At 42.1% G+C, this 24,871-nt stretch overlaps 1 protein-coding gene across 4 annotated transcripts in view; it reads right to left on the reverse strand.

The window, feature by feature from the left end:
- Nucleotides 1-587: 587 nt before the first annotated feature.
- The window catches only part of FBXW11 (F-box and WD repeat domain containing 11), a 74,636-nt gene continuing 50,352 nt past the window's right edge, over nucleotides 588-24,871 (reverse strand). For all 4 annotated transcript variants that reach the window (XM_037396924.1, XM_037396922.1, XM_037396923.1 and 1 more), the window contains 8 exons: nucleotides 13,394-13,531; nucleotides 12,689-12,807; nucleotides 11,416-11,665; nucleotides 10,142-10,260; nucleotides 9,415-9,525; nucleotides 8,333-8,411; nucleotides 6,577-6,765; nucleotides 588-3,072 (listed from right to left, as the gene is read on the reverse strand). In XM_037396924.1, coding sequence (XP_037252821.1) covers nucleotides 6,604-6,765; nucleotides 8,333-8,411; nucleotides 9,415-9,525; nucleotides 10,142-10,260; nucleotides 11,416-11,665; nucleotides 12,689-12,807; nucleotides 13,394-13,531 — 978 coding nt within the window. In that variant the 3' untranslated portion in view covers nucleotides 588-3,072; nucleotides 6,577-6,603. The remainder of the gene's footprint in view (nucleotides 3,073-6,576; nucleotides 6,766-8,332; nucleotides 8,412-9,414; nucleotides 9,526-10,141; nucleotides 10,261-11,415; nucleotides 11,666-12,688; nucleotides 12,808-13,393; nucleotides 13,532-24,871) is intronic.

Genomic DNA, 24,871 nt, shown 5'->3' on the forward strand with positions numbered 1-24,871 from the left:
CCACTGCACATTAGCAAAAGAAAACCCAAGAAAAAGCCTTTCCTGAGGCAGAGCTAGCACGGCACAGCCCCTTCCCTGCGCGGGGCTCTGGGCATGAGCACAGGCTGCTTTCGCGACCAGGGAAACAGGTAGTATTTTAAAAATTCTATCTGCATTCTTGACAAAGTAAGAAAAACACTATTCTTGTGACGTTTCTGCTGACCTGTGGCACGGAAGTGCTGCAGCCAAGTGCCTCCGAGACGGGTGAGCCCCATTTCTCCCGTCCTGCCGACACACGTGCTGCAGTGCGGAGATGGGCAAAGCAGCACCGGGAACCACCGGCCCCGCCAAGGCGGGGAGCTGCGCCACTGCAGATGCCTTTTGGGCTCGGAGGGCTCTGGCCCGGTAGCCACACGCCGTACGCTGGGTGCTGAAAAGCGGCTGGGGAAAGGCACCCAGTAGCCGCAGGCAGCCAACACGGCCAGCAGGGTAACGAACACTTACCGACACCCGCTCCACATCAGCATGGCTGCGGCTCAGCTTGCGTTAACTAATGCGTAATACCAACGCCTGGTTAGATGACATTACTTATCTATTTATTTGACAAATTAAGTTCAAACTTTTTTTTTATTAAGCACATTCCACAGTACAAAGCTTTAGATCATGAACGATATCTGTACAATTTAACAGTTTCAAGAAGCTGTTCATACACCAACTTTCCAAACAGATAATTGGCAAACATAATTACAAGTTAGAATTAGACTATCCCAGTGCTTTGAAACATTAATATAGCAGTAATGTACAGTTGCTCAGTTATGGTTAGCAAAACAAAGTCCAGAGTGCAGCCAGGATCACTACCATTAATCCCAGGAGTCAAGTTCCTTGGGTGCCAATCACAAAAGTCCACTGCTATGTTACACAAAGCACAAAGAAGTTTAGACTGCATGTTCAAATACCATTATCTCCCAAGGAAAAACAGGAGTTTAAATCTTACACATGCATTTAAAAAAAGGACTCTTCTTCAGAAACAAATACCTTTTTCTTCAGGGCTGCGACAGATTTTTTTCCTTTTTAAACATTTTAATATTAAAGCTATTAGATGAGAAGGGTAAAGTAAGACACTTTCACGAACTACTGTCAAGCTTACCAAAAAGTGATCTTATGGACGCTTAGGAGCATGTATTTCATCTTCTGTACTTCATCGTGTTCGGTCATCTCGATGAAATAAATATCGTTGTAGTTAATACGTAAACAGGAGTTAACTTAAACACTGACCCCAACACCTCTCCCGGTGTGAAGGGTGAAGAGGACAAAACCTTAAGTCGCACTTGTGTAACGGCTCGGTAACACCTTGACACACGCTCTCTCGGAATTCGCTTGACAGAAACGATGCATCTGACCAGGGCTGTCCCGCCGGCAGCGATCCCGCGGCAGTCCGACATCCCCTAACCTTGCTGACTGTAAAAGGGAAAGATGCAAACCCAAGAAACTGCTGCCAGAGGACAAAAAATATACAATGTACAAACGACTGAAGGAATGACAACACATTTCTGTGGCGGCACACGCATCTTCCCCAGGAAAACAGGTGGATTTCACGCTGAGCTTGACTGAAGCACAAAAGAAAAGCCACCAACAGGCGTAGTCACACACCGCTAACGCAGATAAAATATTCATGTTTGCATTTATCTATGTCTTACTCCGACATAAGAAAAATGCAGTAGCATTTATATGACCACATAAATTAAGAGGGGAGTCTATGACAATGTAAGAAGACAAGCATGCTAACGAAGAGGAACCGTGACCAGGACATCGCAACATGGTCACAGGTGATCGGTACAGGAAAGGAAACTACACGGTAATCAGCGTCGTAACCAGAGCATTGACTTGAAGGGACCTCCACTCCACCATAAGGAAGTGTTACAAATCAAACATAAATAAATTTAACTTTGGCCCATGGCATCTTCTCCACTGAGCAGCCAAACTAATGCTAAAAGAAGGACATCAGCAGGCGTCTGTGAGGACCTACTGGTGTTCAAAGAAAGACACCTGTAAATACTGCGGCACAAAAATATAAGATACAGAACATAAATTAAACATTTTTTTTAATTTTTAAAAAGTTTAGAAATTACATTTTAAAATATGTAGTTCCCATTAAAAAAAAAAATCCTAATGAATACTGAAAACCTCCTTTTGCAGAGAAAATGTCTAGGTAACTCATATTAACCCCTACAGTGCCAGTAGTTAGAACATCCTGCTGCCAAGTGCTACCACATTTTGTATTAGTGTGTAGTGTCAGGAAATCCTGACTCCTAGCACCCGGAGGTTACACTGTTATGTACATTATATCTACATGCTTATACAGTATTTGAAATGAGGCAAGCACACATGGAAAGGTTTTACTATACCAAACATTAGGAAGCGTGGGACGGCTGTAGTACAGAGCACAGTTAAAAGGAAAAGACAGTGCTAGACAACTAGTTTAGATAACCTAGCCTGAATTACAGGTAATCTTTAATTTAAAAGAAATTATTGGTGCAGAAACAAGTAAACTGTAATCCAAAAATATTACTGAGCAATTCAGAAATATTTCTAAGAGTCCAACGTACACTCCTATCAAACAAAACAGGCTCTGAATCTGTCATGAAGTCTAAAGGACAATGGTGACTTTGAAAGCAAAGCTCTGTACATTCTGGGTATGTGTTTGGCACCCAAATTTCATTGGAGAAGGTTTTTTCTTTAAAGTCAGACAAAAGTGCAAAGCAATATAAATTAGGCCAAGTCCTTTCTTGACTTCTGATTTATTTCTGAAAAACAAGCCATCAGAGTTCAGTTTCTACGGACAATTTACATGTGAAGCTTTGGATTTCTCATTGCAGGGAAGGATGGGCTTCTGAAATTCATCTACTCGAAGTCAGTGAATTTGTAGCAAATTCAAAGACGACCACTGAGAGCAGGAAAGATTAAGAAATTTAGATATAGAATTGTGCTGCTTTGCATCTACACAGCATCTAGAACCCATTCTGACTTTAGCTGTCAATCAACATCTTCAGGCATGTAGTAGCCAAAAATCCAGTAGTTCAAGACTGTGAAACCCTGAAAAAGACAAAAGACAAGCTGAACTGTCGGAAGATACAAATCAAAAAGCAACATCTGGAGGAGGTTAGGCTCACACCACCTTGTGCACTCCAGGCTGACACTAAAAGGACAACACACCCGCGAGGAGCGCACTGCTTACGCAACACGTTCACGGGGGTGCTCGCCCTCACTTACTTCCCTCAGTGCTAGCAGCCCTTCCTTTGAGGAGATGCACCTCCACAGGACACTGTCTTCGCTGTAGAGTATGCTCGGAGTTCAGATTCTCAGCGGTGCTAGTCCTTGGGGGTGGCTGTTTTCTCACACGCAGTAAGAAACAACAGCCCTCCTGGGGACCAGCCCTCCTGGGGACCAGCGGGTGAACCACCAGCGTCTCGCTACACACTGAACGCTCTTTCCTGCAACAGTGACCTGCCTACAACTGCGAGAAAATTCTCCTTTCTTCTCCACCCTTCAGAGGAGCAAGTTTTGCACAAGATGCGAGTTCAGGTGCTTTAATACAGGGGCTTTAACAAGGCAGACAAAGAACTCAAGCGGTTTTGTCTTCTGGTTACTTTTTCCAGCCACGTGACTCCATAATTAGCCTGGAGACAGCGCAAGCTCTTAGTGTAATTGAATTTGAACTTTGATTTTACCTGCCACTTCCCCAAGCCATTATTGCGGACTACGGAGAGCCACCCTCTTCTGATACGAAATTCCCATGAAAGGTTAAAACACCTTCAGGTACTTCCCCTTGACTTCCCTTCCCCCAGCCCAAGGCCTAGTGCTTAATATAAGAATATTAGACCATCATATGGTAACAATTTTTATCATGTTACAATAAACAACAGGAATTCAACAGAAAGCAATAAAACTCTCGCAGCCAACTGCCAGGACTGTCAAAAATGATCCGCTTTGAAGAGGCATAACATTGCAAGCCTTGTAAAAAAAAGAGTGTACAGGGCTGCTTCAAAATTCAGAAAACTATAACATTTGAAAGCATATAAAACTGTTTCATTAAATGTCATAATGAAATATTAGCTGTCTGACCATAATTTCATGTAGATGTATGGTTTTTGGACCCTGAAGTCAGACAAACCTGTCAAAAAGTGACATCGCAGCATCTCCCCTACGTAGGAAACAATTAAGGGACTGTCATTACCAACCCCGACAGCTCCCAGGATGTGGAGATCTGCATGGTTTCCGTTGTGCGTCACGGGACAAGTCAGTCATAAGCTGTGCAAAACTGTCCAAGTGTGCAGAATTTGAACGCAAGAACACTGCCAAAGGCATTTCATATTTCACTGACAAATCTCAGTGACAGCGGGTCTTGTGGGCCACATGTGGCAAGCAAAAAAAAAGTGACACTGCTGCTCAAGCGAACCGATACAAATTTCATTCAACTCCTAATTTCTTTTGCGCTTAAGACACACTATGTATAGCTTTTCCATGAATCAAAACTAATAAAAGAAGCCTGCCAAACATATTTCTGTATTTAAAAAAACCCACCAAATCAAAAAAAGAATGTCAATCTCAAATTATAAGTTAACAGAAGAAAGCACTGGTACATGGACTGGAAGGTAGATGGAGACTGTTCCTAAAACTACTGTTGTTTTCACACAGATCCTATTCTATCTGTTTGAGAAGGCAAGGAAAGAAAAAGGAAAGAATTACTCGGAAAGGAGGAAAAAAATGCTTTCCATAGAGATGGAAAACCATTCAACTTCAATAAGCCTTGGAGTTCCCACAGCTAAAGTTCATTTAGGCATGGACCCAGGTGGCACAGAAGCCAACGGCAGTGTTCTCCGTCTTAAAAGGAGCAGGAAATCCCTAGGGACGTTACCGTCAGTGACAGCATCAAGTCCCCACAACGAGCATGCAAGCACATCATCCTGGATCAAAGTAATTTTGAAGTGGGAAGCACAGGTAAGCAGTGCTGTAGGACCTGGCTCTTTGGGGAATTTCAGGATTTACCTCCCAGCAAGTTGTGTCTTTCAGTCACTTCCCCACCCTGCACAAACACCAAGTCCCACCTCCTCAGATTTCCGTTGTCCCGCTGCAGGCAGGACAAGGAAGTCCATCAGTTTTACTACCGCCCCTTGCAGCATTCTTAAAATGCAGGTTTAAGGGAAAGTCCCATTAACTGCTCATTCTGCATGCTACCTCATCAGCATAGCGTAAGGCTTCTTTCCTTAACCGTGGGCCTGATTATATTAAATAAATACAGGTTCAGGAGGACGGACAGGCCACTCAGCCTAGCGATGACCAGCTTTCTGCTGTGACCCTCTGCGAAACAGAACAAGCCAAGTGTCATATCCCGAGAGGACGCTATCCTGGCTTTTTTTTTTTTTTTTTTTTTAAATGAGTAGTTCAGTTAGTAGGAAAGGCAGCCAACACCTTCCTGAGGAACGCTTACAGGTGCGAGAAAACTAATTTTTAAGAACCAGCATCTCAAAGAAGCAAAGTGTGTCTTCACAAGGAAAGGTTATTTCCCAGCCAGGAACGAGCCTACAGAAGGGGTAGAAAAACCTGAGGAACTCATTGCCACAGCAGGGATAAACACAGAGAGAGAGATAATGGAAATCCATGCTCACGTGAAGACACAGAAAACTTTTCCCACAATGTTTAAGCAAACTATTAATTTTCTACTTCAAATAAAATAAATCCTTCCTGTTGGGGCAATGTTGTTTTTTAACGCCTCTTTTTAACGCTGCGGTGTCTCCACTTCCTTGGACGCATCCAGTCTCAGCACCAGCAGAGAGGGGGCACTGGAGAAAGGGGCGACTGCCCTGGTAAGGCCGTTTCCCGGCATTCACAGCTATTTATAGTTTGAAGTGCAATTGTTGGCAGTAATATAGATGACACAAGGAAAAGAATCCCCCGTCCTAACAAACAGATCTACAGCAGAGCTTTTACCCATAGCGCTTCAAGAATTAAATGAAGCTGACTTGCAGAAAAAGGGAAACAAAATAGGCAAAGTTCACATGCACTGCTTCCGACAGCTCTGAGTTGTCACGTTGCCTAACACAACGTAATCTTTAGCTCTGAAAGCTTTCCCAACTCTTGTGATTATCACAAAACTGCTCATTTCAGATAAGCATTTGCCCAAAGATCACATGCGCGTTCAGTTTACTAGGGATGCAATACAATGCTCGTCACAAAGCTTCACATAGTGAGCAGATGCACCAAGGGCTCTAAAAGGCTTCGATTTCACACGATATCTGGACTACCTGTGCAACACACCAAGTCTCCTCAATTTCCAAGAAAGTTGTGAATAGCTAGTCACTTTCCATAAAATACCTGAAGTACCCAATTACAAACAGGAGGAGTTACAGAAGGGGGTAAGATAACACGACAAGTTTTATAAGCTGAAGCATGACCATGCCAAGGTTAGATGGTAAAAGAAGTGGCATAAATAGGTTTTACTTTAAGAAAAACATCCCCTTGCTGTTTTGACTGAGCCAACCTGCAGGCAGAATGATAATTTCAGACATTTGTAATACATTCGGTAAGAGGGAGACTTACCTTCTGAGGGTAGTAAAGTGCAGACTGTTATCTGGAGATGTAAGTGTATGTTCTAGATGGAGAGCGGGTCTCGTTCTGGGCACTGGGTGGCACGTTTAAGAAATCCCAAATCAGAATTGTATCGTCATGGGAACTACTAATGATCTGAAATTCGTCAAACTGAAGTCTAAAGACACGTCCTGAATGTTCCTGTGAGCAACACAGAATTGGTTAGCAAGGTAAGAAGAGAGCAACATTTCATCACCTCTGCACTCACACGTGTATCTGGGCACAGGCTGATGTGTTCCAGCTCTGCAGTGCTGGTTAAGAAACCCTCAGTTACAATCACACTCGAGCTCAAGAAAAGCTGGTTTTGTAGATAGGCTTTTTCAGCAAAACACACTGCTTCCAAACCCAGTGCTTGTGAACCCTGCGCCTCCCCCAGAGCGGCCAGCCGTGGAGGCTGGGATTATTCCAGCCAAAAGCAGCCTATCAATCGAGAAGCAGCAATGTAGAAGATGGGCTGGCACAGGCAATCTGCCAGGGCTCCGTCTCTTTTTTTTTTTTTTTTTTTTTTTTTTTTTTCAAAAATTACATTTGCATTCAAGGCTGCCGCTACCTCCACCTCGGTACAGCCCCGGCGCACATCCCACATCCCAGCCCCGGCCTGGGACTCGCTGCCGCACGGACCGGCACGGCTCCGGCTGGCTCACCAGGCAAGGCAACTGTTCAAACGCTGCCGTAGGAAAGGGAGGCGGAGTGCACACCCTGGCAACTCCAAGAAATCTCAAAATGGCACTTAGAGGCCCAGAAAGGGTTCTTCCTGCTTGCCCTGCTTATCCATTTTTACTACGTTTAAACTGAGTAGGCTGCCTTCGTTAGAGAACTAACCAAAACTTCAGGCTGATCTCCCAGCCGTGGCCGGAGCTGCAGTATGCCCACGGCAGGGAAAGAGCCCGCTTCTACTGGGAAACTGAATACACCGCATTCACATGGAAAAGGACAGTTAAATCTCATCTCATTGCAAAGACTACCGAACAGAAAGGAAAATAAGAAGCATTTCTAGCCACGTAAGCACTTCTTTAGGTGTTGGAAAGGCCAAGCACATGCTGAATACACCAGTTTCCATCACAACAGTCCATAACTTTAGGTTGCTACTACTTTGCCAAACTGACTCCTGAAGCAGAATTTCACACACGTTTCAGTGAAAAGAACAATGAACTCACTTCCCCAATCTATTTTTAATAAGCCCTACTGTCATAAACCAAAACCCTTATTACAAAAAAAGCCCCCAACTTAAGCAACAGCCTTAAATCTGAGAGTTCTCTGAAGCGATTAGAGTTCTTGTGGTAATCAGTCTCAACCTCCCTTCCCTCTTCACATCTCTTCCTTCCAAACTGAAGGGTTAGGAGAAGAGTTTGGGAAAGGCTCACAAGATTCCTCCCCTCTTTTTAATAAGGGGAAATTTAAAGCCAGCCCTACATTAGGGGAACACACCAATAACTGAAATAATTTGATACAGTGTCATTCTGATACTTTTTTTTTTTTTTTTTAGAGTATCCAAGAATCTCAAACTAGAAAAACCTCAGTCTTTCTTTTAAGCTCAGATCCAAATAATTCAGGATATACCAACATATAAATTCTTCTTTATTCTTATAATAAGCAGCAGCCTAGGCTTTATAAAACATCCCGAGTTTCTCACCTATCCCACTCTAATAATGCCTCTCACCTGCAAATAAAAATTTCAGATAACCCCAAATGAATTAATTTTACATACCACTAACGTACGCAAGCATAATGTACTTGCTGGGGCACGAGGGTCAAGAGCAGCTTGCAAGTCCCAAACTTTAATTTTGCTACAAAGTAAAACAAGAAGCTCATTAGGAAAGCATTGTTTCAAGTATAGGCATAGGAAAAGCATCTAAAGCAATAGAAAGCACGCCAGATCTTCCCTACAGGTAGCTCATCAGGATCAAGCAAAATGTTAGAATTTATTTTCACTAAAATACTAACGCTAAATCTCGTGAAGACACAGATAGTTTTGTATTTCTTTTTTAGCAGCAAATACGGTGATGTCTTTGAGCTGGACCAAGTGGGCTGGTTCTATGAAAGACAAACTGACCACGCATGTGCAAGCCAGCTGGAACTGCAGAACATCTCAAAAACTCACAGCACTACTGGCAAGGTGCAAAATTCCCGTGGGAATTAGGCTGGGACTGCCAACCCCGGTGTGACACTGAACCCTAACAAAAGGCCTGAGACAAACACAGCTCCAAAATTGTTTTCAGTCACTCTACTGCTCACCACAGGTATAAATCAGGCAGACAAAGAAACGGAGAATTTGGACATTGTAAGCTGTCATGGATCCACTACACACTGAAAAGACCGAGCAAGTCAGAAGCGCTAACGGTGGGGGCTCCTGCCCTCAACCCAACCGAAATGGGCACCAAAGACTTCTCAGAGCCCCACAAGATACATTTACACTCACAATAAACATTTTCAGGGTGCTGTCTTATAAAAATAGAAAGCCTGAACTACTAAGTACACAGGATGGGGCAAGGAGCAATTCCTGAGTGAAGAAACAAAGGGATGTCACTTCAGCCAAACAAAAGTTTACTTTCTATGGAAAGTCAAACTTGAGTGATAACACAGTTTAGGAGTGTGCTAAAGAGCACCAGAAAAGCAGTTTCTTGGCAACTTAAAACTGCAGCCTGCTGCGCTGAAATGCTCGAAGCAGAAGCTGCTCAGGTAAATATTGATCCATCAGAAGAGAACCCTCACACAAAGCTCAATGGCTTTCGCATGATGCTTTGTTAAGAAAGGCAAAAGGTTTTTTTTAAATTACTTCCAAAAACATACCCATCGTAGGCTCCACTAACAATCCTCTTATTGTCGAACCTGATGCATCGAACAAGTTCTTCATGGCCTTCTAATACTCTTAAACAGGCACCGCATTCAATGTCCCATAGTCTTAAGAGAACAGAGGAGAAAGTCTTTTGAGTACTTCAGGTTCAGCACTGCCCCTTAGCCTCACGCACGGCAATTTAAGCATGCTAGAGTGGTTTTCTGTGGGAGATACCACATAATTTGCTTCAAAAGGCCTGAGAACCACGAGATGTTCCTTGCATGCAATTCAGAGATAAATCTGGGTTGCAGCTGCAGTATAGCAAAATTAATTTTGATACTACATGCATGTAAAGGCTGGATATGTGTTATCTTGGGAAACTTCAGCAGGCTTTTTTCTATTCTGCATAAATCCATGATTAGAGGTTCAGAAAGCAGTTAAGAAAACCAGTGACCAATGTCTTCCCCATCTCTTCAAGCAGAAGACAAGGTGATAAACCACAGCAATAGAGAAGTTTTGTTTATCTCTGTCATAAACCTCAGTGCCCTACTTTTGCACAGCGATGTGATACACTCTCACACTGAGTTAAGTTCCATTCATACATCATCTGCTCCAATAGCAAGGTGTACCAAGCATGTTTTCACACGCAATAGTGCAGGACAGCATCAAAGGTTGGGGAAACCCTATTTTCCACACGAAATGTACAGTGTTACACACCAACAGCAGTTTGTGGGCACCCACCGGATGGTATTGTCTGAAGATCCACTGACAACTAGTCGATCCCTGTACTGGAGGCACGCAATGCCACGCTTGTGCCCGTTCAGAGTACGAACAAATTCACATGTACTTGTACTCCAGACCTGTGAAACACAAGATAAATGCTCTTTTGAGAATTACGCCCAAACAAGGTTTTTGTATTTCAGTAGAAGCCATTATGAATCCATAAACAGAAGAGGTCTGAGGCTGACCTTTGCTGGACAGTGGAACAGAAACTGGGAGGGTATTTTTGTGGGCAAAGAGCAGTTACCCGGCATTAACGGAAGGCGGGCGCTGTGGGGACCTTGCGGTGACAAGAGCCACGGGCACTGCTGCCGCACTTCGAATCAATGAGAAAAGTTGGGGGCGGTTGTATATAAAATTTGCAGGTGGTAGAGATGGCCCTAAATGATTTCAGAATCTTGATTACGCTTGCATATCAGTAAGTAATCATTTTTAAAATCGGAAGTTATCACATACGCAAGAACACCACATTACCAAAGAAATCGGTAGCAATCCACTAGTACAAGGCGGCCAGAACTGTGGCCCATAAAAGTTTGGTTGCTGCTTCTTTCTTAATATTAAATGATTCAATCAACTTTGCCCATTTTTAATGAACTGTAATTGAAGTTGTAACGTGGAGTATCCAGTGGCTCATTTTCCAACACGGAGTGCAGCGGGATCTCTGGCAGGTATTTGGACATTAAACTGCCAAGAGCTTTTTGGCACAGTCCAAGGTAGCTCTGGCTCTAGAGAGGGAAGGGTGGAAACACCTTTATTATATTAATAAGCGAAGGGTGGAAACACCTTTATTATATTAATAAGCTCTGGGTAACTCAAATCTTCTGGTATGTAATAATCTTCAAATAGAGGCTCTTAATTCTTCAAACATGGCAAAGCCTGGTGGAGCTGCTGGGAAGGCATGGCAAGGAAAGGCAACTGCTGATAAATTTCATGTCTGGAACAGGACTGCCAATTGAAATAGAAAATACCACTTGGAAAAAGGCACAAAATGTTGCCATATTTAACAAACCAACCCATACCTTGAGACTAGAGCTCAAACAGCGAATGGGCTTTACTTTTTTGCAATTGTACGACAGAAGCCACAAAAATGTTACAAGCCTAGTTATGCACATAAAGACATTAACAGCTAGCAAGAGGAAGCAGCCAGCTGAATGCTGAAGAAAGACACAGAACTGCTCAGAAGCTTTTCTGGCTCGGTAGGCATGCAGCCCTAGGGTAGCGCTCTGCCAACGTACTTTAATGGTCCTGTCACCTGACGCTGACACAATATACTTGTCATCGAAGTCTACCACGTTAACAGCAGCACGATGGCCAACTAAGACACGGCGCAGGGTGATGTCAGTAGGTGATGCCATATCCCAAACAGCAATTGATCTGTCCTTCGAGCATGTCACCATTAAGCCGTTGCTGAACCTTAAATGAAGCACTGCCTCGTTGTGATGAATCAACGTGTTCAGAACTTCACCTGTATTTACATCCCAAACTCTGCAAAAGAAAAGAATTTTATTCCAAATGAAGGATGATGGCTATGCATGGTGTAAAGCGTAAACATGCACAAGTCTGTCACTATCTCTAATGACAACCCCTCTAGGTGCCTAACATCTCTTAGGGCTTGGGGAAGGCAGGCGTTGGGGTAGTATCCTAGTTCACGTCTCAGACTGACAAGCAAAAATTAACAGCAGCAACAATTAGACCAGGAAATGCCTACGCTGGGACCACTGCTAAAAGAAAGAGCCGCTTAACAACTCTACAACTCTTCCAGGATGACTGAAGCTTGTATGATGTACAAATTGATGGAACAGGCCAAAACAAATACTATCCGGTTTGGGGTTTGGGTTTTTTTCAGATTTACATCATTCATTCAGATTTCACACACACCAGTAGCAACTGGGATACAGCACCCTCCAGGGCTACCTACTAGCTTACATGAAGTGAAAAGTCACTACTTAATTTATAGTACCTGAAGGGTGTCAAGATGAGCTCTTAACTTTTGAAAAGTTTTATAGACACTGACGTTGGCATAGCAGTGCAAGATACCAGGAAGCGACAAGGCCCTTCCACTGATCTGTACCAGAGTGCCTTTACATTGGCATCTACTGACTACTGAATTCACACAAGAATTTAAACTCAGTATCATCAAAATTCCAGTCAGACAAGTGCTCAATATATACCAAATAACCTTTCATAAGGGCCATAATTAAGAGATGTCAGAAGGCAGTACAAGAAACCCTAAATGAAGAAATTATTGCCTAGTTGGCCATCAGCCATTCTACAACTTCAGGATACGCCTTGAATCACTCGGATCATACTCCTTCAAAATTCTTAACACTAACAAAATGAGACAGATTTGGAAAAAAAATTTATTGAATGTGATGCTTTGCCAAGTATGAGTATCTTCATTTTGGAATAGCAGTATCACATTCACATTAGAGATGTTTTCTGATATTTAGAGATCATTGTAAATATTCCCAGCTCTGATACTCAAATTGTTTTTGTGCAAAAACTTACCTCACTGTAGAATCTGAAGATCCAGTTACAATGACTCTTTCATCATACTGCAGACAAAGAACCGAGCCAGTATGTCCTGTTAATACTTTCAAACATTCCAAGCTTGTTTTGTCCCAAATCTGTTAAAAGCAAGAAGAAAAAACAGTTTATCAAGATCAAAAACACGGATCCAAGAAGGAAGAAAACTAGAAAGAGCAGGAGGAATCAGTGGGCAGTTAGCCTGGCCGATCAGTTGGCCCGTCCTCCCTTCCAGCTTCAGGAAGTCTTAACAGAAGTTTTTGACAGAACAGCAAAATAATTAATGGTCATGAAAAGATAAAAGCCTGGTTTGCAAATAAAAAAATGGCACGGATAATTAGCATGAAAGCAACGTGCTAGCATGAAAGCACACTACCAGCAACGACACGGCTAGGGACAGTGGCACACGCAGTCTTCATTCATGTTATGTGCACTCCGATTTCCCAAGCATTTCTTTGTGGTCAATAGCATTGATCTCTGGCTGGGAGTTGGGAATCCCCAAAGTTTCCAGGGCAAAGTGCAGGTGAGAACTTTGCCAGGCTACAGAAGACACTGACCCTGCACAGATAAATACTGTCCCATGATGAGACAAGAGAAATCAAGGAAACACAAGCAGCTAGCTTTCCGAGGCAGAATTACCCACTTATCTCTAGGAAAAGACTTAAAAAAAAAAAAAAAAGCGTTTACCTTAATGGAGTTGTCTCGTAGGCCACTGATAATCTTTTCATCATCATACTGTAAACAGTAGACACCTTTGCTGTTTTCAGAGCGGCACTGAATCCTTTGCAAATTATGCCGCCCACATCGCCAGTTAGATTCTATAGTCTAACAAGAGGGGAAACAAGCAGGGGTTAGGCATGAGGCTGCATGCTTGACAACTCCAACACACACACAGCAATCTTTCCACTTCTACATATGTCGTCCTTAAATTTGAAGTATATAAGACTTAAACGTATCTTTTCTCCCCCCCCCCCAATAAAAATACACAAAACACTACGAATCGGGACTTCTGTAATTTGTCATGGCAAAGGTTGTGTTTGCTGGTGAAAATTATGGCCAGCTAACCTCACTGAGAATTTCCCAAGGAGCCGTTAGAGGCACACATTTCATAACAATCCAGTTCCCCACCCCCACACCCCAATTTACACGATCATCTGACACAAGCAGCAAAGATTAAACCAGGAGCTCATATGGTGCCAACATTCAGCCTCACCCGACTAACGAACATTACAGAACTGCTGAGTCCAACAGGGAGGTTAAGGGGTTCCGGGACCTTCCCTTCCCCTACCCAGCCACTTCACCTGTTAACCATCACACCTCTTAGAAAGGGATTTTGAGATACAAAAGCCTCCTCTAAGCACCCTGATCAAAATAAAACCAAACAGGGACTGTAAGGTTCCAAATAATCAAAACTTATTTCCCCTGCCTCAAACTCTGTGGAAGTGTAATTCTCAATATTTTCATTCTGAGAGGTACATTTAAGAAAAGAGACCTAACACACCTTAAAAAGCTGCAAACGATTGTGTAGCAGAATCAGGATGATTACCATACTTTAATCAGCTTAATTACTTTTAAGACAACCAACATCAGTCTCAAAGAAATACAGGATTTTGGACAAGAAGTTTGTAACAACAATCATAACAAAATCTATGCACAGAACCCCCGGCCAGCACCTGCAGTACCTACACAAGCTGGGACGCTCTCCATCCTCCAGGGCAGGCACCAGAACAGGCCGTTAATTTAGCGGTTTCCCTGGGATCCCCCCAAAATACCATGTGGAAACCTGGGGAGAGGCTGGCTGACTGCCAGCTCACTTGGAAAACCCTATTTATAACCAAAGCCTAACTTTCAAAGCAATAGCAGGCACCTCTGCAGCTCCTCCAAGACTGGAAAACAACCGAAACACTTATTAAAGGCAAAAGTGCAGTGTCACTATGACGTCCCAATTCTAGGAAAACACCTCCAAGGGAAAACTAACCCTACCGCTTTGTTTTCCATGCATTTGCTCCTTCATTTGTCTCCCATTAGGCAATTTGGAGAGAACTATACATAGTCATAATACAAACCTGATGTGCCACAGGAATTTGTCTAGATCATAAGTACTAAGAGATGCTTCTAGAGGAGCCTGCTGACAAGCTATTCATCCTCCCTCAATCTCTTCCAGTTTGGTGGGGAAGCTAATGAAATTAAGATAGCAAGTCATCCATCAGTCTGGGATCAACTTTCCCGGCCAGCTAGCGCACTGCTGGTTGTCAGACTGGGAACTGGGCTTAAAACGGTCCAATCTGACACCGTCCTGGTTCAGCCCTGGACTCCTGCCTTGAAGGTAGCAGACTGCTCGCTGTGGTACTTGCTCAGCACGGGATGGAGGTTTTCAGGAAGAAGGACAGGCAGTTCTCAAGCTTTATCCAAGATTTATCATCTGTGCTAGAAGGGCAGAACTGCAACTCGTTAACTCCTTCGTCACTGCAGGGATGACCCTCAGAAACAGGGGAGGACTGTAGACATTCATGAACCAATGTAACAGCTGATCGGAAGGCAAGGTGTTTAAAAATGCAATACTAACGCTGAAGACACAGGACAAACATCACAGATTTGAGTTAGCAAATTTAAATAGTTTTAGAAGCCATATATGTTCAGATATTCATTTCTAAGAAGTCTTACAGGAGAGTTTTCCTAAAGCAACGTTTTTGGAAAGGTCTGAAATCAGCAGTGGTACAGAACACATGCCAGATTAGCTGCTGACTGCTCAAACACCACTTGAGCACCTTCATGCTTTGGCTTCCCGCGACAGTGACTACCAATAGTTACAGAATACATTAAGACCATCACAAATCAGAAGTTTTGCTTGTAACAGTCTCCCAAACCAAACAGCAGTCAGTGAAGTATGGCCACCAGCCACTGGGGACACTAGCTGGGCTTAATTCTTGGAGGTTCACTATAGGAAGCTACTTAAGTTCCCCATAAGAAAATGCTGGCTTCAAATAAAAGAAACAAAATTATCACGTATATCTATGTGATGGCACTCTAAAGTGTAAAGTCATATGCAGGTGCACATTTTAATTCTGTGAATAGATGTCATTTCGTTTAGACATTATACGGCGTGGCTACTGTGGGAAAATACTTCATGTTTTTCGAGAACTTGTAAAATCCCCTTACACTGCGTAAATTTTGAATACGCTGGGAAGGTAGCCACAATACACAGAGAATATACAGCAGCATTTCAATTGGCAATAGAGTGAAAACAGATGTGGACATATAGAGAAATAACATTATTTTAGATGACTAAATACGGCTGAGTGGGTGGGCAACCTGGAGGACCCTCTGAAAAGGAACATGTTTAATACAATACTGGAAACCACATTAAAGCTTCTTGCTATAGGAAACTTCTGGTAGTTACTGAATAGGGCAGTTAGTAAAAGTCTTCAACTGCAACCACCTTCCAGGAGATATCTCCATAGACTGTGTACACGTTGGGTAGGTATGCATGCACGTAGAAGGGGCAAGGAAGAAATCGCTGTGTTACAGACTGTTACAGGCATCAAGGGGTAATGATGAAGTGACCCACAGGTGATTCGCATGTTTATGACGCCAAACCTAATACCAATACACGCAAAAACCCACTCCTGTATTTTCTACAGATCCCCTCCAAGTCTCTGATAACGGCCTCTAAACATGGGTTTCACAATGAAAAGCAGGATGTTGCAGAACACTCTTGCGTTAGTTCACACACAAAGAGAAAAAGTTTCTCACACTTTCCTGAAAGCTCACTAGAGCAACAGCAGCAAGTAGCTGACAAATGCTGTATAACCAACAAAATCTGGACATACAAGGAATAAAGACCAAGTATGAAGCCAAAGCATCTGCCACAGTAGGAGAGCCATTTGGCAGCTGAAGAAATGCATAAATGGATAAAAAAAGGCATTTAGAGAGAAAAGTACACAGAAAATAGTCCAAGATACAGAGGTATAGCCAAGCCTTGATCATGCCAGAATACATTTGCTGGTACAAAGATGCACAGTTAAAAAAGATGCATTTCATCTGGATTAACAGTTGGAACATTAACTATACATTGGAAGCATTAAGGATAATCTACTAGGAACAGGGTTTTTTCCCCCATTCGATAATGTACACTGTGTTCAGCAATTTGGCTAAAAATTGCATTTTTATCCTTGTGAATGTTATTACAGAGTAAATGGGTTTATCTTAATCCCATAAACCAAGGAGTTTGTTCCCTCTGAATACACAGTTCTTCAGGATAAATGAGGCAGAAAAAAAGGAAAAGGAACATACACATTTGTTACGTACGTAGGGATTTCTGCTGAAGCATTAGGCATTTACACCAGGGGCAGTTAAAATCCAAGCCCTTGTTCTTCACATGCTTTCTTCAAAGAAAAAAAGAAAATCCCTCCTGACTGTGGCAGAGGAAAGGCAGAAGCAAAGGAACTTATGTCACCAGGGTAGTGAGGGCTTAATATTTCATTCATTATGAAGTTAAGAGAGTTTGATAAGCAAAGACAAAATGACAGCTTGGTCATGGCACCAGGCTCCCTGCATTTCTGAGGTATTTCACCTCTCAGACTCTCTGAAGATGCTGCAACTGTGGGGTTTTTTTTAGGGGGGTAAAAACAGCATTAAGCTCTTGAAGAAGGATTCCCTAGATCCTGGCTTGAGACTAGAATTCACTGCTGGGTCTCCTCGCTGCTGTTAGTGAGGGCCAAAGAGCTTTTGTAGTCTCTATACCAGCCTAAAGAAGAAAGGCTACATGATACTTATTACCTAGAAGGCTTGAACTGGTCCTCAAAAGGAATCTGCAGAGCGCTAGCTGTCCTGTCATTACCACAACAGCATGAACCGCAAGATTTCTGACACACAGGGATGACTGGCTCACAGCAACAGATGACAAAACGTGCCAGCAGCAAAGCCTCCTTCTAAAGCAGCCCTGAGGACTAAAAACCCTGCAAGCAAAGAGCATCACCATCTTTCCTGCAAGTCTCATCACTTCTACAAACCACTGTTGTTAAGGAACTAAGCACTGGTGGTAGGCATGTAGCAGCAAAGACAGCTAAAAGCTCACAGACCACAGGGACAAGAGAGGCACTGGGCAAGTATTGTACATGAACAGCAATAGGAGCGCCAAAGCAGTATGGCAGAAAAAGCACTTGCACTGTATCCAACATCCCCTTCGTAAAACAACTCCTCAGACCAGCTGCATAATTAAAGTGATGAACAAGAAAATTACGTGGTCAGTAAGACATCTCAGTGGAGTAGCTGATGAGTTTTGGCTGCAGACATGGTATACCTAATTATACATTCACTAAGACTTGAGCATATTGTCAAATGATTCAACAATGTTCAAACCTGAACCAGTAAATATGTCTTGGAAGTGAGCAGCAGGGTATACAATGTCCGTACCAACATCCTGAACGTAAATTGGCACTGCTATTAGAAGAGAGAACACCAAGTGCTGCAAACCATCCACCACCACATCTTGCCAATTATTATCCCACTTTTATCATTAAGCATATTGCCTTTCCCTATTAATTTTCTTACCTTGTTCCATGAAAAAACCATACCAACATGACTCATGCTACACCAGAGGACTCAGCAGAGTGACTAGATTTGGATTTTACTCCCAAAATGCTTTGAAATGTAGAAGGCAGCAGCTATACAACTGGGAGCTACATGACACCATCTCCCTCCTATGACAGCTCTTTACTGTTTAAGTTAAAATTTATACACTACTGCTCATCAAAAGAATCTGCTTTCCGCTACCAAGATTTCTTCATATTTTAGATTATTCACAATTAAAGCTAAGTGAAAGCCCAGAGGAAACAAAAAGTTACATGGAAGAAGTTGTTGCCATATTACATGGCAAGAGGTAGGAAACAGTAACATAGTAAATAAATGCAAGGAAGTAAACCTAAGAAAAGATTAATTCCAAACAGCAATCACCTGGGTTTTGGTATTTACCTAATTTCTTGCCAACAGAAGAGTCAGGCAGAATAAAACTCATGAAAAAGAACATAATGAAAAAATAAAAAAATAACATAATGAAAAAAAAGAAGCAAGTCTAACAAATAGAGAAATGGAGATTCATTACACCCCACTAACATATAACATATGCTTATTTTTATTCTTACGTATGTATATATGTAAATTGCAGCATGCATTTGTTTAATACAAGCAGGAAGGACCACTTTAACACACATACAAAAAAAAAAGGGGGGGGGGGGGGGCGGGGACAGAAAGACTACAGGAATGGGTGGGGAAACTTTCAGTAAGTGAAAAGTGGTTTTCTGGCTTGATTTATAAAAATCACAGGATACCCAGGCTACGTTTTGAAGAACAGTCTGAAATTAAAGTGAGACCAAAAAGCCAGGAGTGTACTACTGAGAGCCACCACACATCTGAACACTACATGGGCTTTCAGATCAGTTTGGGGTAAAATACCACTTTTAGTATGAACTCCAAGACCAGAAGAAAAGCCATGAAGAGTGAAGTCCAAAAAACCTAAACAACTCTAGAGAAAAAGGAATAGGAAGCTTTTCCTATTAAGTGTTACAATTAAATCATGATTTCTTGGCAGAATCCGAGACCTAAAAACTAAGTTCCTAATATTTACAGCTGCTTAGATAAGATCCAAATGTGGACAATATAAATTGATGAAGTGTTGTCTCTTTCTGCATGCAGCTGATCCAGCATGTGAGAAGATGCTCAAAGGTCCACCAAGTAAAACTATGCCCAAGTCCCGCTGCAGCTTTGCTGAACCCTTTTTAAAGCCACATTTAAAAAGAACAGATCAACCTTATAATGCTGAGCAAGATAAATCTGGACAGTGGAATATGCTAATGTCTTTACAGAGGAAGAGAAGACTACCTGTAGAAACTGGGTTAAAGGCCACTGACATACAGGGCCCATAGGGAACCACTTTGGGAGAAAGCTGACGGTACAATACAGACCATTTCATTAAGCACGAAGACAAGACAGCATGTTCCCTCAGTGCCAGAACGGTGGCGTACACCAGAGAGAGCTTAGACAAATCAGATAAAAAAAAAGACAACCAACTGAAGTTTCAGGCCTCCGGAGCAGCAGTTCAACATCAGGACCACCTTACTGCCCAGGATGGTGGGAGTGCCTGACCTGCTGAGGGAGGCAGAACACACGCAGAGGAGGGGCGTGACAGACTTCGATTACCCCCACGGAACTGAAGCGTAGCTGCATCATGTCCCCACGGTCTCTGCCCCACACATCTGCTGCTGGATGCTGTGCTAGCCACTCTTCGATCTGACCAGTACAGTTGTTCTGTTTCCCCAGGGAGGGAGTAAAGAATCCTCCTAACTCAGGAGAACCTGTAACAGGAGGATGCAGATGCACAAAGCAGTTCCTCCTCCCCCAAAGTCTGCCTTCTCTATCAAGCACCTCTGCAAACCCAGCCCGCAAAGCACAAGATCCCAAAAGAGATTCAAGGGCAGCTTCTGATGAAGAGAACTTTTTCATCTCTGCAGCTGCAATGATCACAGTACCACCCGCTGATGGGTCTCGCTGGTTTTCTGTTAAAGGATCCCTATTTCCACCAACTTCCACCAACCTGTTCTAACACACTCAAGACTAAAATGTCACGCTTTGAGGTTACAGATGCAACATCAACATACATTAACTTTAAATGGACTCCTGCTTACACCAAAGCGATAGAGGAGAAGTACTGATGTTACTGCCAGATCTGGAAAAGACACCTTAAAAACACAAGCCAACAGCAACGAACACAGAGAGCGGTCCTTGGAGGCACCTCAATGACACACACATCTGGACTACACACAACACCTGACAGTGAACAACGCTGCTGAAAAAACAAAATTATTGCACCTCTTAGGTTCCATTGAAGACAATAACAAAGTTTATGCACAACACCATAAAAATACAAAGTTCTATCTAAACAGATAGTTATCAGCCCCCATCAGAGCACAGGGGAATTCAAGTACTCAAACAGGAATAATAAATCCCTCTTTCAAACTGCAACAGAAAAGCTGCAGTCTTGGTTTGCCCATTTGTGGAAAAGAGTAGGAGTGACATTGGCAAAGTCAACAAAAACCAACCCAGGGATCTGTCCCACGCTAGAGGCATCTAAACGGCATCTTCTGCCCTGCTCAGACACAAGAGCCAAAATCTGGTGTCATGCACCACAAGAACTTTGTCCCTGCCACTCAAAAGCCTCTCCTTTCCTTGGCCAATTTCATTTTTAAGAAATGCCTTTTGGACAGTGCCTGTGAAGTAGAGATTTCAAAGGCTGGCTGAAAAGATTTCAAGGCATATAATGCTGACCAGATTCTTCACACACACGCACACAGAAGTTTCTCCAGCATCAGAATTAGAACAGTACCCAATTCCCTCAGAAATTATAAACTGCAACTTTCATAAACAGAGATCTCCCAATGCTGGCGGTGACTTAAGGTGAGCGCTGACATTCTCCCCTTTTCAAATTTTCCCAAGGCTTTGAAATTTCAGTTCCAGTCCTAAAATCTGAACTTTTTCAAAATTCAGAAGAACACATGGTGTTAATCTGATGGCCTGGTGCCATTTTCCTAACATCTTCAGCAAAATAACATTCTAATTCTTGTCTTAATTAGGTGGACCTAAGTCTCCATGGAAACAAGATGAGGGCACTTGCCATGTGTTTGAAGATAAGGGGAACATTTACAAAATAAGTCTTTGAGACTCATCACAAGAAATAGATACTTGGGCTAATCCTGAGGGGAAAACAGAATAGTTGGCCAAATTTCACAAATAATATGGAAAAAATCCAGGGACTCGGGGTTCTGGAATCAGCAGTATTAAACTTCCCATCCTGGCAACATGCCGATTAAACACAGTCCCATTAAACCAGCTGACCTTCCCCAGCAGGCTTGGGGCCTGCGCCCAGGCACAGGACACCCAGCACCACCCAGACCACCTCCGCAAGCATGGTCTTGCAAACCCATGGTCAGTCTTCCAGGATAAGCCCCAAAACAGGTTTTTCCTTTATTAAAGCTCCTAGGGAAGCTTGGCAATTCAACATCTGACTCTGAGACATTGATGTTTACTGGACCACCTCTTGTGAAATGAAACCTAATTAAATATTTGGCTTCACAGGAGGTGGAGAGTAACTACCTCTCTTTCCAAGAACTTGGTTTCAGATCTCTAGATGTCCTCTTATTTTCAAATCCAATGATTTCAAAAGTGACATTATGTTCCTAGAATGTGTTTGGCATGAAACAAACACTAACAAATCTTCAGAGAGGCAAGGGGACCTCACTTTGCCAAATCATTGCCTGTATTACCTTGCAGCTAACGACACTTGGTGGTTGCACGGACTTTTGACCCAAAATGCAAATAGAGCCCAAGGGAAAGAATTCAAATTTGCTATTTATAATTCCTCATCTTTCCTTCCAATTGCTAATTCAGGTTTTGGATTATTTTTCAAATTCTGTCAGTCAACCCAAAGGAGAGAGCACACTCTCCTTTAAGCTTATCTCTATCCACAATCCAATTTAGTACCAGCTGCAGTAAATTAATAATTCTTATCATTAGAAACAGTCTAGCAAAATTTGGTTAATCTTTGTGCTCCGCAGGTAAAATACTGAATGACAAAATTTTTTGTACTACATCAAATACGTTTTACTGTATTAAATCAAGCCCTTTGGACACAAGATAAATGTCTTATAAAAATATTTATATAATTATATAAATGCTAATATGGTAGCCTTTGGCTCATTGATAGCTCCCTAAACTCTGACACTCTGACAGAAACAGAAAGATCTTATTAAAGGTCCAGGCAAATATTTGAAGAAAAAACATTTTGGTATTCAGAGATACAAAATTCATCATCACAGTTAAGATGAAAGTCTCATTTAAGAGCTTCTGCACATTGCTTTGAAAAATGAGGGAATGGGGAAAGTATGAAACTGAGGGAAAGCATGACTTACGGCTTAAAAACAGTATAAGGGGAGGAAAAATCTAAGAAATGCTCCTAATCTTATAGCTAAAGTTTTGTTGTTATTGTTACTCACCATCTACATTTTTAAACAGTGTTAAAAGCTTCTTTTGACAGTTCTTTAGGGAAGCAATTTGTGAAAAGTGCTTTAAAGGGTGATTTATTAGAAAAATTATAACAGACTTTTGGAAGTGGAAGAACTATCGGACCCTTGACTATTAACAAACACTAACCTCACTCCAGGTTGGAAATGTGGAAAACAGCAATATTTCAGAAGGCTTGAATGAAATATGTAAACAGGGAAAAATTTGACGTGGCATACTACTCCCGTCCTTCTGCCTCCCCCTCCAGTTCAGCAATTTCGAGGAACCAGGAGTGGGAAATGCGCTGCCTGTATAAACTGAGCAGTGATGATTCTGGAAGTAGCCATTAGTTTTCAAAGAGAAACTTCACCGCTCTAGGAGACTGGACAAGGACACGTTTGTTGCCTGAATTTGGGCAAACAGAGGCTGACACTTACTTTTGCTAAAGTGAGGTTCAGAGGCAAGAGCCCACAGCTGACAGGTCCTGGCTCCTTTCAGCTTTACTGCTCTACCAAAGCATCCACGGGCCATGGACAGCATCAAGGTTGGTTGCCAATACCTGAACTTCTACCCTAAGTGATTGACAACCACTAACGATTAAAAGTTTCTCACAGGTTTATAGACACAAGCACGGAATTACAGGAAATTTTCCCCAAACAGCCCCAATTCTGCTTCTCTGTTCTTGCCTCCCTCCACCTGAGTGAGCCACACTGGAGTTCCCTGCATGCCCCAGTGATATTTAATGTTGTTAGGGATATAAGCATCAGATAGGAACTATGGGAATCATATGTAAAAGTAGCTGGATTGCCAGGCAGTTTGGAATGGGCAGAAGCTATGGTAACAGCTCACAGTTTACTCCTTGTACGCTACAGAAAAGACAACTTTTCCCACGCTCATTACTCATGTTACTATTTTTAAATACTAGTGGCATGGCACGTTTTACATATAGCACACTCCACTGTCCCAGCTCCATCTCAAAGCTTGTCATGAAATAACCCGTTACTCTGCATATTCTACATTGATCACATCATCCATCTCAGCATTATATAATGAAAATTAAAAATCTGTAAGTTGAAACTCTGAAAGAAAATCAGGGTTCAAAAAGAGTACTATAAACCCCTGTTTCTTGACCTCCAAACACCAATGCATTTTATATCCATTTTGAATAGATGAGCCCTTCCTTTTCAAGCCATGCAGTGCAAGTTTTTCTGTTGTCTTGGTTTAATATATTTATTGTTAATTTAATGAAATTTAGGTTTTTTTAAGAAACATGTTCATTACTACAATACATTTTTAGTGGCACACCCTTTCCCCACCCCCAGATATTTAAAGACTGAAAATTTTTTACATTTAGTATTGACATTGGTGATGACAGAAGAATGAGGGATTTGGTTTTGTCCTACTTATTTCATACTACCAAGAACTGTCCAGTTCTGCAGCTTCATTTCTGTGCTAGCAAATGTACAGCATCTAAAGCAAGTACAAAATGGCAGGTTATGACAGTTCAAAAGGCCTCAGGAAGTCCTTAGAACATCTCTAAGGAATACTCCCATCTCTAATTCTAAGAATTCCTAATCAAACATTCCACTTACACCTAAAAAATGAGTTTCAGAAGAGTAACTTTAAAAATGTGAGTTATAATAATGCTGAACTTTTTCAGTGTTCTACACAAAGGTTTTCACACTGCTTTTTGCACATTTTCTTTACTGAACTATACCAGGATTTTGCAGAAAGCAGGAAAATATCACATTAAGAATTCTCCTTAATCCCCTGGGCTTCTTTTCATTGCAATATCACTCCGTCATTCCTTACAGGGAGAAGACATCTCCCTTCAAATAATATAATGTGTAACATTCAGCTTACAAGCCTAGACTATATTTCATACCTAGTTCTTTTAATATTTATAAATTGTGTAGCAAGGGTTATAAAAAAATACTTGAAGATTGGGTTATGTTTTCCAGCAGATACATTTTACAGATAGGTTAAGCATTCTGAATAATTCTGTTTACTGAGTGCCAAGCAACACAAATTCACATTTGCCATAGCAGAATGATTCCATTAGTTCGCATCTGTCTTAAACACCAAAACATGTGTTTCCCCACTAATGAATTT

The sequence above is a fragment of the Falco rusticolus genome, chromosome 8, assembly GCF_015220075.1.
Source record: "Falco rusticolus isolate bFalRus1 chromosome 8, bFalRus1.pri, whole genome shotgun sequence".
Taxonomy (NCBI): Eukaryota; Metazoa; Chordata; class Aves; order Falconiformes; family Falconidae; genus Falco; species Falco rusticolus.